Consider the following 18,323-nt stretch of genomic DNA (forward strand, 5'->3'; position numbering starts at 1 on the left):
CCTTTTTTTTTCCTCGCTGAGCTGAACATTGGTCAGTTATTAGAATCTCAGTCAAGTATGAGAATCTCATATATGCTAAGATAACTTTATGGATTATATATTCTATTTCCCTGATCTATCTGTTGGACTGTACCAAAGCCTCATTACTGTGGGTGTATGCATTGTTCTGGTATCTGTCAATACAAGCTCTCCCTCACCGTTCTTTTATATTCTGGGCCATTTTCAGGCAAATATACCTCTTTATGTACTCCAAAATCATTTTACCTGTGCTTCCTTCCGCCCAAGGAAAATTCCATTGGATTCCAACTTAAATAACATTAAACATTTGGAATTAACATTTTATGATATAATTTTGTTCAAGAACATGGTGTGCTTTCCCACCTGTTTGGTTCTTGTTTTAGGTTTTCAAATACAGCTTTATAAGTTTCTCTATATAGTTTATCTCTTATACATTGTTTTTATTTCAATTGCCTTTTCTTCATTTTGTTGGTTTGATCAAGTTAGTTTTCATGCCCGTTCCCCTACTATTAATTTTTTCTTGTAGTTTTTCATTTCATATCCTGTTTCTGCTTTCCTAATTATAAGACAAATTTGTCTTGTTGTGTTTGGCGATAAGAGACCAAGGAGGAAGACTTGTTGGTAGTTTATGGATGTGTAAGAAGACCTTCCTTTAAGCCACACATGTACACACTGTATGCTCCTCGTTCATCTCTTCAAGGGCACGGCACCTAAGAGAAGCAGAGGACCACACACATTGGAAATTGGAGTATATCAGTAGTATATTGTCACATGGCTTCCCCAGGGCCTCTTGGTTCCTTAACTAAGCATGTATGCCATTCTGATATCTTACTAGGGCTGGGAAAGCACCCAAATCTTTGCTGTGCCTTAAAGTTACTATACTTTCAGTTTTTTTTCACCATTGTAGAAGACTTTAGGTAAAAAAAAAAAAATCAGTGCACTTTGAAAAGGAGTGTTGTTTATAAACACTGGCGTGGTTCTCCTGATTTTTAAACCATTTGTGGAGGCCAGACCTCTGTGCCTGAATCCTTCTTTGCAGCGAATTGGGGAGAGCTCAGTGGAGCACCACAGAAGCAGACTCTTAGCAGCTGTCGAATCTGGAGGTAAACCTAGGGCCATACGGCTTACTGAAGTGGGCCAGAGCAGGGGGAACCAGAGGGATGAGCCACTCCCCAAACCTCTAACTTAGGTAAAGTTTAGGGAACAAGAAGGATTAAATTTCAGCACGAGTGGATTTAAAGAGAAGCACCAGAGTCTGTACTAGTTGAGACTTGAGAAGTAGCATGTTATGGAGCAAAGGCTCTGGTGACAGACTGCTTGGGTTTGAGTCCCTGTGATATGTGGGCAGTTCAGTTAATTATGTCTTAGCAGGATTCACTAGAAGTAGAGCCCAAGAAGGGGCTTCTCGGGTAAGTGATTTATTGTGGAAGTTGTTTCAGGGGAAACCTATAAGAGGGTGAGGAAAACATGTTGGTTTTAGAAGTTTGGCCTCAGCCTTATCCCAGAGAGGGTCCTGGAACATGAATTGTAGCATAGAAATCGTTCAGCCTAGGGTAAGGGATTGTTCTAACTGCATATCAGTCAGCTACTGAGAGGTGGGGTATCATCTCCCAAGAATCTCCACGTGAGACAACTCCCCTAAGCCAAGCTTGGTCTTCCTGGGCTGATAGCAGTTGCAGGAATAGACGTCCATTCCTGGTAGGAAAGGAGACCAGGTGTGTCACCCCCAATGACATCAGTGACACACTGTGAAACTTAGATTCCTCATTTGTTAAGCCAGGATGGTGATAATAGCACCTACCTTTAGGATTGTAGTGAAAGAATGCAAGTAAATCAGGAATGTAAGTAAACCTTTGCAGACTCAAGCTAGGAAGGTCCTGGGTGATTAGAGAGATCAGTGTTATCTGAAGGTTTGTTTTCATTCATTATTATTTCCTGATACCTGGGTGATTGGACTAGCTTGAAACTAAAGGGTTGATAGGATCCTTGGCTTTGAAGGTTTAGAACAGGGTGTATTGTTTCCTGTTGCTGCTGTAACGAATCACTCCGAACTTAGTGATCTGAAAAGATACCAGTGTAGTTCTGTATGTCTGACTCAGGTCTCAGTAGGCCAAAATCAAGGTGTCACCAAAACTGCTTTCTTTTCTAACTGCTCTCAGGAAGGATCTATTTCTTTGCCTTTTCCAACTTTTAGAGACGGCCCACATTCCTTGGCTCATCGCCCATTCCGTCTTCAAAGCTGGAAATGACAGGTTGAGTCTTTTCACATTGCATCACTCTGAGACACTCTCCTGACTTCCTCTTTCTCTGTTGAAGAGGACCCTTGTAATTACATTGGACCCGCTTGGACAATGTAGTCTGATGTCTTCATCTCAAGATCCTCACCTTAATCACATTTGAAAAGTTTCTTTTGCCACATCAGGTAACATTTTCTCAGGTTCCTAATCTAGGGATTAGGACCTAGAAATCTTTTGGCAGGGAGCATGAATAGGGAGCATGAATAGGGAGCCTCCTATTCAGGGACGGGCAAACTTTCTTTGAAAAGGGCCAGATGGTAAATAATTTGGGCTTCGGGGGCTGAAAGATCTCTATTGCAGCTACTCTGTCCTGCCACGGTAGTGATAAAACAACCACAGACAACATGTGCATGAATAGGCAATGCTATATTACAATAAACTTGAACTATGAACACTGAAATGTGAACTTCATGTAATTTTTGCATGCCACACAATATTATGTTTCCTTTGATTCCTTTCCTTCCCAATGACTGAAAAATGTAAAATCTAGTCCCACTTTGCAGCCTGTACAAACACAGCAGTAGGTTGGATTTTGGGTTTTGGACTGCATGGGTTTACATTTTTTGTCTTGACCTATTTAAGGGTTTAAGGAACAATCTCTACAACTGTTGGGAAGAAGTTCTCCACGATGCTTTATTGGTTATCATACATATTGCAAACCTTGATCTTGTGGTCTGTGCTACTTCTATTTGATTTTTGTTCCCCATGAGAACTACCTTCCTTTTAACTTTTCTTGGAAATTGCTGAAGGTGTAATGGTGATGGTTGGTCTTGAATTCTTGTTCCTATGTGATGGTAAGTTTTTGGGAACACAAGCACACTGAAAACAATACTCACATTATGCAAGTTAATCAAATAATGTATTCTGTATATTGACATTTCTATTTTTCCCCATTAAACTAGAGCCACTCAGAATATTTTTAACATTTTATTGGAGCTGGCTAAATGGGTGAGAATAAAGAGGTGAGTGAGGAAGAAATGTGTTGCATAATAAAATAGAAATGATTTTATTCAGGAGCACCTTGCTGGGGTTAGTTTCCTATCTCACAATATGTTGTATTATAAATACCTCTTATTTATTGAATGTAATTTCCTTTTTAAAACATGGCACTTTTTCTTGATATCATATTTCTGTCTCTTACTGAATGATAGTTGACTGTGAAACGCTATTTTTTCTTTTCCTTTTTTGTTAGGTGAAGGGGAAGAGGACCCTGGGAGAAAATATTGCTGACAATGGAGGCCTGCGGGAAGCTTTTAGGGTATGTACTGCAACATTTGCTGTGATTTTAAAAATTAAGCTCTAAAACACCATATGGGTGCACCTCAATTTATACCATAGACATGTTCTTGAGGATTAAGATTTCTGTAAATTCTGTGAATTTCTGTAATTAGTATTATATTTTGCCATTGACTCTATTATAGTCTGTTATGTGAATAAAGCTACTTTTCTTTCTCATCTTTTTGGGTTGTAAAGTCACTTCCAAAGAATAATATTTGTTACTTAGAATCATGTATTTAAAAGATAGTTTTCAGAAAGTAACATTCATGATAATATGAAAGCATGCTACAGGAATCTCCTCAGGGCTAGGTTCATGGGAGGTTTCCTTCCTTATAATTTTCTCTTAAAATACCAAACTTCTATATTATGACCAGAGGCTAGTGGTTCTTATATAGCTGGCCAGGTAGGAGTCCATAATAATGTTTTCATCATCACTGGTCCGTGGTCAAACAAGAAACATAAGGATGATAGGGAAAGATTCTCATAAAGCTAAATGCATTCAATATGAAGACCAAGGCTGTTACTCCGAGATTATATCTTTCCTCTATTCTAGTTAAAATATATGTATTTTACAAGCTGTTGATGATTGATGATAGTGTTCCCTCTTACTTGGCAAAATAAAAAAATTGGCAGTATGTTGACCCCAAAATCTGTTTCCACAGGCCTTGTCATTGTGTTACATTTGTTTGTTCCCTGGTAGGAAGAGCAAGATCTTTCTGTGGGGAAATGCTATTTAACAAGTGACCACTTTGGCCCCACTGCTTTGGTATTTATGGAATGTAAGGTCTTTTTGCAGGTGGAACCTGCCTGCCTGTTAAGCAGTACAACGTTGACTTGCATTTCTAGGCTTGTTTTCTTAATGGAAACCCTGACAAGGTGCATTTTGCACATAGTACAGGATATATTTAATACCTCTGCACTGGATGGGAAAAGGGAAAAACCTTTGCTGCAGAGGATCATCTGTTCTGCTTCTCTCGGCAGGCTTACCGGAAATGGGTAGATGACAAAAGGCAGGGAGTTGAGGAGCCTCTTCTGCCAGGTATCACGTTCACCAACAACCAGCTCTTCTTCCTGAGCTACGCTCACGTGAGTAGACCAAGGAAGGGGCATCAAAGATGAAATGCGGGACTTTGGCTTGCTTCCTTGATCAAAGGTTTGGAACAAAAATTTCATGGCATAACTTTGATCTCAGCTGAAATTTTATCTTGCTGTTTATTTTCAGGATTCATTTTCTTACTGTTTGATGAGACATCAGTCTTTAGTCTATTGTGCTTTAATTGGAAGCACTTTTTTTACATTCAGTATTACTTTGTATCAGTTTCAGATGTACAGCATAGTGGTTAGACAGTCATATGCTTTACAGAGTGTTCCCATTAATAGTTCCTGTACCCACCTGGCCCATACATAGTTATTACAATATCATTGACTGCCTTTCCTGTGCTGTACTTTATATACCATGACTATTCCATAACTACCAATTTGTACTTCTCAATCCCTTCGCCTTTCTCACCCATTCTCCTGACTATGAGACATAATTAACTAATTGAATCAAGGTTTATTGGCATTTTTTATAAAGTGGGTTACCAGCCCTATGGGAACTCACTTTATATTTGTGTAAATACAGCCTGACTTCTAATGTTACTCTTTGAAACTATTTGTAATAACCACTTCTGGTGACTCATTCATTGCCTGTCATGACCTCGCCCTTGCCTGCATTTCTCCTCCTTCGCCTGATTTGCTGACTTTATCCCGCCACGCTCAACCTGTGGGGGACCCTCATGCCGTGTGCCCAACTGTCAAGTGAATACGTGATGACTACTAGAGCTGGAAGAAAAAAGAGAAAAACAAAGGCAAGGAGAGTCATGTGACTCTCTTGCGAGTTTAATGGGCTCTCCGAGCAGAAATAGAAGATGTGCACAAAATAAGGCACAATTCTGAGTTTGAGAGTTTGGCTAATGAAGCAAGTGCCAATTCAAAGAAGAACTGCATAGTTACTAACTACCACACTGGCTTACATCACCAGTTTGTAGGCCTCATTTTCAAAGAAGTCAGGGGTGGGTTGTGGAAGGTTTTGACACATGGCTTCAAGTGGGCAAATGTGTATGTGTATGGTCAAAGCTACACAGAAGTTTTCATCAGTGCAACCTTTTTTATTCCTCCTATTCTGTCCTCAGTAAGTTTGTACATTCACATGTCCTCTTCACTTAACTCTGCTTAAATGATTCTTACCTCTCTGGGGTGTTTTATTTCTTAAAGCTGACATGACAACCCTAAATAAAATATTATTTATCAATCTAACATTAACAAAACTGGAGTCATTAACAAAATGAGTTCTTTTTAGTTTTCCCATTTCTTTTAAAACACCCCCAGTCTTTGGGTCTTCCTGGTTAGAAAACGTGGATTTTTAGGTCTTATTTGATTTATCTGTCCTTGATTTTATGATATGTGGTCCCCAAAGCTAGATGTTTTATTCTTTTAACTGCTCTTCAGATTCAGCCTCCCTTTCTCTTCATTATCCTAATTTGTCATCTATAGGCTAGGCCTTGAACTTTTCTATTCTGGATTATTCCACCAGCCTCATGGCACGATTTCCTGGCTTTAGTATCTTTTCATAGTTTTCTATCTTACATGCCACTGAAATACCATCACGTCTTGTGCAGAGTATTTTTGCAAAACATCAAATCACCCAGGTGACTCAACCCCGCAACAGCCCAGACTTGGTGTCCTGTGAATTCTGGCTTTTCCCAAAACTGAAATCACCTTTGAAAGGGAAGAGATCTCAGACTGTTGATGAGATTCAGCAAAATACGATGAGGCAGCTGATGGTGACTGGGAGAACTGTGTGAGGTCCCAAGGTGTCTACTTCGAAGGGGACAGAGGTGTCATTGTCCTATGTATAATGTTTCTGGTATCTTGTGTCTTCTTCAGTAAATGTCTGTTTTTCATATTACATGGCTGGATCCCTTCTGGACAGACCTCGTAAAGCTGAAATAAGCACGCAACAGGCATAGTTAGAACTTCCGATAGCAAGGCTTGGCCAACCAGGGCCCATGGCCATATAAGACCTGCTGTCTATTTCTGTAGATACCATTTTATTTGAAAATAACTACACACTTTCTTTTATTTACTGCCTCTGGCTGGTTTTTTGCTACAGCCACAGAGTTGAGTAGTTGAAACAGAGATCTTATGGTCTGCCAAGCCTAAAATATTTACTGTTTCTTGATTTATAGAAAAAGTTTGCTGACCTCTACTCTAGAGGACAAAGTACAAGGTCCATCAATTCTTACTTAGGTTCTTACTTACTCAAGGTTCATCTTCATTACATCCTAGTTCACAACATGTCTTTGTAGATGAAGAAAACTAACTGATAGCAACATTGCAGTCATACTTTTGAAATGTTTCCAAATAAAATTGCAAACCATATCTGATTTATTATAAACTAAAGAGATTTAGGATAAATGGAGAGCCATTTTATATCACTAATGAGGAATTTGTCTTAGAGCTTTTCCCACTGACAGAATGAGGGGATTTTCAGTTTCTTGTGCATTGAATAAGTCTTCTTGTAAGAAAGTTTTCTCCCCTCCTAAAAAGGTACTAGGAAAACAGTAACGACCATAATGTGTTTACAGCAATCTCTTAAATGATAATAGGAAGCAAAGACAATACTAATATTATACAATAATGTGAGAATATAAGAAGAAATAACATAAGAAAAAAATGAGGTAAAATTGAGTGCCAGAAACAACTTCACAGTAGCTAGTTTCTGAGGAAATTAAAGAATCATCTTACAATAACAACTTCAAAGTTAAATTCAGAACCACAGTGACTGATGGTTTATCTCGATGAAAAGCAATAGCATCATATCGCCTTTCCTGCTTTCTCTATCCCTGTAGTTTCTGTGACCTGCCAGTTTTCCCCCTCAGATATTCTTATCTTTCTGCTTCTCTCCATTTGCATTTCCACTTATTTAGTAGACAGTCATTGGGCACCTTCCTGGGGACCATAAATAATCTAACTAGTTTCTAATTTCCTTCTACTTTTCTATACTCCTGCCAGATAAATCTTTCTAAAATAGGATTTTTATCATTTTCCTGCTCATAACAGTGTTTAAATATAGTTTAAGCACTTTGAGCTGTTGCTCAGGATGTCAGAAATCTGGCACCTTCTCCCCGGTCCCCTGTTGCTGCCCATTGTGTGCCACAGCTTAGCCACACTGAATGTCTGTCTTTTCTTCCCCCTCTTAGATGCGCCTTTGCTTCCATTTTCTTCTCCACTTTGAATGGCCTCCCCATCATGTTCATGCGTCCTAGTTCTTTTCATACTTCCAGACTATATATATCATGTTTGAAGACATCCTTCAAGTCAGGCTCAAGTAGCTTATGGTGTGGAGACAAACAAGACAAGGGCAGTTCATTTCTTGTTCATGCTCTTTGTTCAGCATGGGCCAGTAGTGGGTCCCTGCTCGTAATTATTACTCAGGGACCTGGGTTTTAGGGTCTTCATCTTGACATATACTTCCAAGGTCATGACGGGAGTACGAAAGAAGTATGAGGAAATGTGCAGTGGCCCTTAATGTAGCATTTTAAGTTGCTTTGAAGGCTCTTAAAACTCCCGCCAGTTGTTTAAAGCTTCTCCAGGAAGTGACATACATCACTTCTCCTCACGTGTCATTGGTCAGCACAGGTCATATACCCATGCATAGCTGCAAAGGAGATGGAGGAAGGTTCTCCTGTCCAAGGGCTGCTCTAGGGTGAGGCAAGCAAGGCACCCACAGTGCCTTGCTAAAATACTAACTTCTCATTACAATACGCAGTAATGGGTGCTTGATTCATTTTATTTGTTCAAATGAATGTAATTACATTTGATAAGGGCTATTCCAAGCATTATATTAATTGAATGAATACATTGGTTGATTACTGGGCACATATACTGTTCTCTTGATTTATTGCATTTGTCTGGTAAACCTTCCTAATTTACGCAAATTGTGGAATTATTTACAATGATAAAATCTTCTACTCTGGGGATTAGAATAATAGATGCTACTACAGATGAAGGTTTTGTCTGATCTCCCAAAACTGTCATCCATCAGGTCTAAAATTACTCTTCAGTATAATTTGGAGCAGTTAAAGCAGTAGAAAATGTGTAATTGGAGTGGAAATGTAATTATCAGGATGCTTTTCTCTTCTAGGTAAGGTGCAATTCCTACAGACCAGAAGCTGCCCGAGAACAAGTTCAAATTGGTGCTCACAGTCCCCCTGAGTTTAGGTAAAAGGGCAAATGGGTGACACTAGTTTTTAACTGTGCATCTTCCCTTTTTTCCACCTATGCAGCCATTCCAGTGCTGGACCAAATAGGTAATCTGAACAAAAGCCTGTATTGTGAATAGTGAGATCTCCATTTTGCAGACCAAAAACACTGGCCAAACAGAAACGAAGCATCTTTTCTTTCCGTGGGAAGCTACTTTAGGCAGCATTCTCTCAACTGAATCCCTGTAGTGAGAATTTGTACACGCCTAGTCTAGTGACGTATCAAGAGATCCATGAGATTGTACAAGACTCCAAAGGTAGTTTAGAATCCAAATCATAGTTTTAATATTCCTGTTTATTATCTTTCATTTTTTGAAAGGAAGCAATCTGTGGGCTCCATGAGCACCATGGGTGCTTCGTAAACTGGAATATTCAGTTTATCCAACCACCTACCTTTTTTGTACCCAAAAAGCCTCTTTTCTTAGACAAGGATGTGATCCTATGTACTGCGTCTTAAAACACGTCCAACTCTGCTTTATTTTGTGTTATGGAATATTCTGTTTAATGCATCTTGTTCTTGTATGCAGCCAGCCAACAAACATAAATGAGCTCCCACTTTCTGCATAGCCCTGAACACAAAGGAGGATGTATGGTCATGTGTAGCTATTATAATACACATCTAGAGTCAAAAGCTGTACATTTGGCTTTTACTTGGTATCTTATTTTGAAATAGGTGCTAATATGAAGGGAAAAGGATTATGAATAACAATCTTATATAATTGTCAGAATGTATAAAATATTACGTAAAAATAAAATTAAGGTTAATATTACTTACCCTCTGCTGGATTTCTAGCATAGTTTGAGGGAAATTTTCTATAGTAGGGGACAGAAAATTGTAATGGGAAATTCATGAAACCATAATAATTTATATTTATTCATTCTTTGCTTAGAACATATTATACCTGGCTATTTTATGTTTAATGTTTAAATGAATCCATTAGCATATTGCAGGGAAGTCATCTAAAATTTCTCCTACATTTAAAAGTCTTATTCCTAAAACCTTGCTTTAGAAATGCTTCTGAAGTGGACTATAAATTACCCAATTGCATAAAACCTAATCATTGTGTTAGAAATTCTCCCCTACTGGGTCAAACTGTCAAGAATGCTGTCTGTCTTTAATGGACTAAAATGTACTCCCACTGACAAATGGTGCAGATGAAACCCCACAGTGGATTAATTACTCAACTGACAAGTTGTTAGAAACTATTTCCTTTTACTAACTAGTTGCCTGTAATGTTGGATTTTAGCTGATAATTTGCAGAGCATACTTACTAATTATCAGCTAAACTCTATGTAACACTTACCCAGGGTGAATCACACCATGAAATATGCAACCCTACTTAGACATTCTAGCTAACACACAAGCGATTATGGGTTTTTGTTTTTGTCTTTTTTGGGGGAAGGGGGGATATTGGCCATTATATTCACTCAAATGCTCATAGGTAAAGAATCAGTAGGGAAGAAATAGTGACTCAGAATGCTGACTCCAGTCAGCCCTTAGAACGTGCAGTTGAGTAAGAAGTGGATGAAGGGGGAGTTTTGTGCTGGCTTGTCAGTGGTGTCCGCAGTAACTAGATTTTGAGTGCAGCGGAAATCACACAATGGAAATACCACTTCCAAAAGACGGGTACAATAGGAGTGCTGAGTAGGAATCTGCACTCTTACTGCAGTTGGGGGAACTTGAAAGAACCCCAGATTTTGAAGTGAACTCCAGTTAACTCATCAATAACAACTAAACACCATTCATTGGCTTATTGTTGCACAAACCAAATTCTAGATAAATAGGTGCCTTCAGACATAATGCAAATTTAGGGGAAGTATTTGTGGAGAGTGAAGGAGTTCTTTAAAGATAGTGATAGCAGTCACGTGGATGAATCTTACAAATACAATATTGAGTAGAAGAAGTCACAAACAAAAGAGTGCCTACTCTGTACTTATCATACAAAGTTCAAAAACAGGCAAAACTAATCTATGGCAATAGAGATCAGACTAGTAGTTATTCTTCGATGTACTACTTCGATGTACTACTCACCAGAAAGCCTTCTAGGTGCTGGGAATATCATGTTTTGATCTGGGTGGTAGCAACATGGGTATATTATACACATGAAAAAAATCTATGAGCTTTACATTTAAGATGTGCACTTTGTATCAGTCATACCTTCCATAGAAAGATAAATTTAAAAATACAATAGCTAAGTGTTGGTAAATCCTACAGTTTATATGAATTTGTAAAGTTATAGGAATATACAGTCCTATACTCAATATATAGGAATTGTAAATTTTACAGTTTATAGGAAGTTGAAGATATTTGGAAGATTAATAGGAGTGGTTGCCTAGCATTCAGGAGGTGCTGGTTCTAGTCTCAGGTCTGTCAATTTTTTTTTGGAAGTCTACATAGCCATTTTGGGCTTCAGTTGTCTCCCCTGAAAAGAGATTAAATGAACGCAACATCCCTTCAAGCAATATGCTGCTACAGTTTGTCCAAAACCCGTTGATATGTAAGAATTAAATGACATGGGCTTTGACACATCTTTTTCAGGGTCAATGGTGCAATTAGCAACTTTGAAGAATTCCGGAAAGCTTTTAACTGCCCCTCCAATTCCACGATGAACAGAGGCGCGGACTCCTGCCGACTCTGGTAGCTGGACTGCCGGTTTGTGGCGTCCTGAGAGAGCTGTACAGTGCCAGTAGAGGCTGCGCTGAGCACGCGTCACCTGCTGCTTTAGACCTATCTTCCCCTGAGGACTTTTCTTTTTAATGCATCTTCATTATTTGGGTACTGCTTGGATTTAAACAGTATGTTTTCAAAGTTGTAAGGCTTAAAAAAATGGAATACAAGAAGTGAACGAAGTATATTTCTTTAGAAAACCAGACTGACAAAAAGAAATCCCTAGGATACTTACTTTGTTAAAACGCTATTTGCTAAATTGCTGCAGTTGTCCATTTTAGTGTGTAAGCCAAAGCTAAATGGTACACAGCATTTTAATGTATAGCTTTGCAGGGGCCTAAGTAGAATGTACCCAGAAAAAAATTCAGTCTATTAAACTTTTAACCCTCAATGATGGATGTGTGTGTGGATACTGTGAGGTCTTCCTGCTCTGTGAAATGCGGTACTAGATTTTATGTGTTGTCATTACACAGCATTTATTAAGTCTATGGCAGTTAAATTAGAAATACGTTGTATCTTCATTTTAACAATTTTTTGATGAAGTTCTTTCCTTTAGCTTTGGAATGTATTGGGATGAAAATGGCCTCACAGCTTGTATCTAACGTAGCTGATTGCCTTGTTCAAGTCAGCTTGAACAAAGTTGGGATTTAGAGTACTTGGTAAAGGTCTTGAGTTTATCAAATAGGAAAAAAAAAGGAGGGGGATACATCTACGAGTCCCAGAAGTATCAAAACTATTGGTCAGTAACAGCAGGGACACTAGGAGATGAAATGTCCAAAATTTGGTGTAGCCTGCCCAAACCCCAGTGATTATGTGTGTCTGCCAGACATGTTTCTTTAGCCCAATTTCCATTTGTCATGTTACCCTCCTATGTGTGCATTCTCGTGTTTCTACAACGAGTAGGCATTGAGTAAGTGCGTTTCTAATTTCCCATTAGGAACATACAACTTTCTTCCCATTTTAGTGCAAAGGGCCAGACACTACCCTGAGGGGGATACGAAGTGCCCTTCTGTTTGGGCTCAGTTCATGTTACTTTTCTTTTAAAGGAACTTTTTGAAATTTTTTTTTGATTGAAGACATTTTAGAATCTATTGATTAAATGTAAAATTCTCTGCATAATTCAAAGAAACATAATTTTTACTCTTCAAGTCTTACTTCTAAAGAGTTTGTAAGAAAGAGCAGCACCATGTTTTTAATCTTTAGAGATTTATCCTTTCAAGTGAACTACTCCACTCTTACTAGTGTGTGTATGTGTGTGCGCGTGCACATGTGCGAGCAGGATAGAATCATAATGGCCTTACTCTGGTTACCTGGCATTTCTGGTTTCTTAAAATAGCCAGCCCCCCTTTACAGTATTTGTTGTCTATGTGGTTCTGGATTAAGTGGACCAGTAGGAAAGTGTCAAAAGCAAAATGACAAATTCTGACTATAGGGAGGCCATTTTGCATCCCTGTGATTTGTCATCCTTTTTAAAAAAATACACACACACACACACACATGTGTGACATGTCCTTTTGTAACCATGGGAACTTTTGAAGGGAGAAAAATGCAGGGAACCATCATGAGGACAATGATTAGACTGCCTTAGTCAGAGGAGAGTGATTTTCCCTTGACTTCTTCCTCTCCAAATGGATGAACTTCTGAAAGGCAGCTACCTTTTCCTCCCCTTAACCAGGGCTTAACAATGACCTTTGTTTGTAATTTATCAAAACAAGCACAATTAGGGGTACTGGAAATGTAGGTGCCTTTTCTCTGAAAGAATCACCCTGATGTGTTTGTAACACAAGATATTCCTTGTTTTATTCCTGTATTTAGCCATTGAAATCAGCTGAGGTTTGTTATGCTTACATGCAAAGCATTTTCCTTCTTTTTTTTTTTTAATTCAGTGCTATTTTAAACAGTTAAATTGGAAGATAGATTAACTAATAGCTCCAAGCCTCCCAACAATTTAAATGAAAATTACAAAATGTTTGAGACTCTATTTTAGAATACAAAGGGTGTTTGATGTCCAATTTCCATTGTCTGTAGAACAAGAACAGGTCATTCCTTTATTGACACGCATAAAATACATCACATTTTCTGTTCTGCTGATGCTACAAATTCAATACCAGTTCTCAAGCCACATCAGTAATGAGCATAAAGTATATCCTGTAACCTCAGATCTCTAGCAGTGGAAGGCTTACACAAGAATGGATGCTGCTAGAACAATGCTGTTCCCTTTGATGTGACAACTGAGCATCCATTTTCTCCCCCTTGGTGATTTCTTCAGCATGTTAGAGCAGCGAGGAATGGTTTTAGTGTCATAACCAACTTACAGTGAAGACATTGGCCACATAATACACGTGTTCCATTTTGTTTGTTTTTTTTTTTAAATTCTGAATCTTGGGCAACTGTTCTCTTGTAAGTACTTTACAGTTTGTAAAATCAGTTATTGTCCAAAGGTAGAAGATCTTAGGTCTTCTCAGTTGAGCATGTGAATAAATGGAGGGAGATAAAACAAAAAGTAAAATTAAAAAAGATAGGGGAGCAGCCGGATAAGAAAATCAAAAAAGGAACAGTAATTTAAAGTTTATTCCAGCTATAGTGCAGGTTATTCTGACTTTAAGGTAGCATCACATGGCATACATCTGAGTCCATTCCTGAGATATTCTGTTGTACTCATCTCTGTTCCATAGATCCATGCAGTCTCTGGTACTAGGAGGTCATCTGGGTTTGGATCACATTGCAGTGAACAAATGGATAAAAGAACTTTAGAAATAGTTAAAGCAGGAGACCACTGTGATCTTAGAATATCAAGACAAATGTTTCCCATACTGTTAATATTTGGACTGATAAATTCTTGTAAATGGAACCTTAGGTGGTTTGAAGGGGTAGTCTGTAGGAAAATGAATTGTCAAAGAGAATACACCGCCTTTATATGGGTTGTCGTTAGGTCCCGTAATTGTGGCTTGCCAGTGAAACATCCTTCCCAACCGGACCTGCAGGACATTGTGCTGGAGGGTCACGGGCCAAATCATTAAGTTCCTTATTAATCCGTTTCAGCACCATAGTCTCTGCTTTGCATCTGGCTCCTCACTATCCCGGTCTGTGCTCAGAGGTCCGGCCAAAACTCTTGATTATCCCTGCGGCAGGGATGGATTGTCTCTTCGTCTCACACCGGCTCTGCCAGACACTGGCGCTTGGTATTGAGGCAGTCTCGTGATAACCTCATGGCTGGCTTACAGGAGCTGTCTCCTAGATTTTTTTTTAAACTTCAAATAAACCCATTCCTGCAAATCAGATAAAGTGTTTGATAAAAGCATAGAATTATAGCTTTCAAAATGGAATCGCTTAGTCACTTGTTGGTTTAGGAAAACTGGTTGGTGATCACTTGGGGCCCTCGAAGTTTCTAAATGATGAGGCTACCTTGTTCTGACTAACTTTGCCTGATATAACTCAGTTATGCTGCAAGTTATAGGAAGGGTGGCCATTATTAAAACCAAATGAAACCAAAGCATTAATAAAAAATCACTACTAGCTAGAACAATATACTAGTAAAATTGTATTTCCAAATACATGCTCATGTTGAAGTTTTCAGATTATACACTTGACCCTTTTCTTCAGTACAGATAGCTAAAAGATGCAAGTACTGATTAAGTGATAGAGGGAAGAAGGTAAAATGCAATTGGGAGGGAAGGAAAGAAGCAGGGAGAAGCTGGCCTAAGAATGTGATTCTGAAGAGAAGACAGGATTTTGGCAGTCCTCGCTAGGCACATCCACTGGAGGAGAGCCATAGAGTTTTACAAAAATAATTATGGTAAATTAAAAGGAAATTAGACATTGGATCTCAGACTAGGACTGCCATACCACACTTCTCTGATTCATATACCAGATGTTCTGCCAGTGAACTCTTATCTGGGCATTGGAAGGAATTAGCTTTTTGTGAAATTCTCCTGGATTAGTCAAGGATTTCATGTATATAAAGTGCTATTGTTGGGACTTATCACCATTGCCCAAAGTTAGTTGAGGTTTTCGCCAACCACACAGCATTGGCCTCCAACTTCCATTTTTTTCCTTTTATGAAATGGACTTGGACAGGATTACTGCAAGCTCAAGATTCATAAATTATCCTGAGGTTTATTCAGTTCCTTTCCTCAATGGAGCTTAAAGCACAGCACATAAATTTTCTCTTATTTAGCCCTGGAGCATTGCTAAGAAGCAAGTAGGAGCTCTGGCTTGCCACACAGGCTATGCTCGTGCCAGAGAAATAGAGGGATTTGAAATCGCTTGTCAGGTATCCCAGAGCCAGGAAGGGCAGAGCCTTCGTATTGGGCTGCCGACCTTGGTATGAACCTTCATCTCTTAGGTTACACATCTCTGAATATATCTATTCTATTCCATCAGTATTTCTATAATCCCAACATCTGATAAGCTTCTTCCTTGATAGGTTTAGCATGATATCTCAGTTGCATATTAAGTTATAGAATAGTTCATGCAACGACCTTCTCCTCACCAGTGGTGGTGTCCCCCTGGTTCAAAGAAAGGTGTTCTTGGATGATGCATTTTATATCTAAGTGGTCATTGTATTTTCTTTCCCTGCTCATGAAACAATGTGAACAGTCATTATAAGGGGAAAAAAAGTTGAAAATTTTTCTCTTTTAAAAAAAATATTTATTTATTTTTAGAGGCAGGGAGAAAGAGAGGGAGAGAAACATCGATCGGTTGCTTCTCGATACATGCCCTGACCAGGGACCGAAACCACAACCCAGGCATGTGGCCTGACCAGGGATTGATCCGGTGACTTTGCACTTGGCAGGGCGATGCCCAACCAACTGAGCCTCACTCATCCTGGCCCTGTTTCCTCTTACTTAAAAAAATATTTAAATCTATTAACATATTTACCTCTGTTGTAGACAATAATATTTGCCCCAAAAGTATACAAAGCACTGTACTGGATTAGGTTTCTTGACTTAGGAAAGTGGGATTTTAATGTAGTAACTTGATCTGTAGACAGTGAGAAATTTGTGAGGTCATCATTGTATTTTCTTGTAGGATGTAAGTCAACAGATGTGGTTTATTGCTTTTGCAGTAATATTCCTATTGAGAGAAAAAAGAGGCTTCTGAGCATATTGTCAACCAGCATAGGGCTGGTTTTGCAACAGTGACAATGAACATTACAGTTACTATCCAACCAAAATATCTCTGTGTTACCATTTTTTTTTAACAATCTAGTCAATTTGTAGTCACTCATTCAGCACACAGTACCTGAGCACCCATTATATGCATTTACATCATTGAACTAGCTGTGTGCAGGCAGATCACATGCAATCTTTGGGTCTCAGTGAACAGTCAGATCTAACATGGGGGGCAGATACAATCTGCCCTGTTATAGTCACCCTTGTGACAAGTATGATGATATACAAGGACATCAGGTTGCGGTTTGGTGCACAGAGTAGCAATTATTCCTGTCTCCTCCATTGGACACTGTCGGCACTCCCTCTGCCCAGATCCCAGCAAATCCCTTTTGTGGGTCCCCCAACCTTACCTTCTGTGCGCTTTCCTGTCTTAGTAGCCGTGCCCTCTAGGATGGCTGCCTTCATGCTCCTGGAGCCTCTTTGCCCCGTGCGCTTTCAGAGAACTGTAAGTACCCGGGAGCTTACATCCCCTGGCGACCTCTGGACGTTGACTTAGTGGTGCAGGACAACGAAAGCTTGGCTGCCTTGCCCGAGGCCACACAAACCCAGAGTCGTGCCATAGAATTCACACTAACTTCTCTAGGGCGCATTTTGGCATCAGGCTGGCAGTGCAAGTAAAGCCCCCTGTTGATTATTTTAAACATCTTTCTGGCATGTGTATATGTTCAAAGATCTGGGAAAGTATGTGCTCGTTTGTAGCACGTATGCCATAGCATTCATGTGTAGGAGGTAGACATCCGATGGGATACACAGTCGGCGGGTAGTTAGTAGCAGAGTATGGCCTATTAATGCCCTCCTTAGAGAGTTTACTTGAGTTTTTGAGCTGATCCTTGGAGTAAGGTTTTTTGTGTGTAGGGTGGTGGCAGAAGGAAAGATGAATGGAAATGACCAAATTTATGAGTGGTCTCTGAGGCATGGACAGAAGAAGGGGCTTTGGGGGAAGGAAGGCAACAAGTTGAGCGTCTCTTTTGCTGTAGTTTATATGCTAGATTTTATAGACCATACAGACCAAGAGGTATTGAGTATGCTTTGATTTATGTATATGATCGACCCTTGAAGGAAGCTAATGTTTCTGATTAGGTTTAAGGTATTTGCATGTCCCTCAGGTTAAGCTGCTTTCTTTATTAAGGTCACACTGGCTGTTAAAACATCATGTCAGTGGTTTAATCTAATTGAAGTTTATTTTCATTACATATAAAATATATATTAATAGTTACTTTTCATGTTGCGATTCGCCATTCTTAGCATGACTGAAGACATGCTCATCTGCAAGAAGCTGGTGGAGGAGAAGAGGCCATGAGAAGTACTGAGTGGAAGGTTTGGTCGAAGTCCAGAAGTTATCCACGTCACTTCTGCTCCTCTTCCATTGGCTAGAGCTCAGTCCGGTGGCCAAGCCTACTGCAGGGGAGGCTGGGATATACAGTCTAGCTGTGTTCCCAGAAAGAAGAGGAAATGGGTTTGGCTATTGGCCAACAATCCCAGCTATACCTTCTAAAGTGAAATATGAAGCAGTAACTTTGAGCTCTTAAGGATTTAGGAAATTGCTTTTGAGCAGAGCACAATGGAAATGTAAAATGCAATT

At 39.3% G+C, this 18,323-nt stretch overlaps 1 protein-coding gene and 1 pseudogene across 1 annotated transcript in view; one reads left to right on the plus strand and one right to left on the minus strand.

Moving 5' to 3' along the window:
* Positions 1 to 11,541, plus strand: part of PHEX (phosphate regulating endopeptidase X-linked) — a 161,798-nt gene extending 150,257 nt beyond the window's left edge. Inside the window, exons 19-22 of the mRNA XM_054581205.1 lie at positions 3,508 to 3,573; positions 4,575 to 4,679; positions 8,782 to 8,858; positions 11,439 to 11,541. Of these exons, the coding sequence (XP_054437180.1) occupies positions 3,508 to 3,573; positions 4,575 to 4,679; positions 8,782 to 8,858; positions 11,439 to 11,541 (351 nt within the window). The remainder of the gene's footprint in view (positions 1 to 3,507; positions 3,574 to 4,574; positions 4,680 to 8,781; positions 8,859 to 11,438) is intronic.
* Positions 11,542 to 14,102: 2,561 nt separating this feature from the next.
* LOC129076988 (ubiquitin-conjugating enzyme E2 D3-like) lies at positions 14,103 to 14,615 on the minus strand (annotated as a pseudogene).
* Positions 14,616 to 18,323: the final 3,708 nt, after the last annotated feature.

Source organism: Pteronotus mesoamericanus, unplaced genomic scaffold (assembly GCF_021234165.1).
Source record: "Pteronotus mesoamericanus isolate MK-2021 breed Mesoamerican mustached bat unplaced genomic scaffold, CSHL_Meso_final contig_65, whole genome shotgun sequence".
NCBI lineage: Eukaryota > Metazoa > Chordata > Mammalia > Chiroptera > Mormoopidae > Pteronotus > Pteronotus mesoamericanus.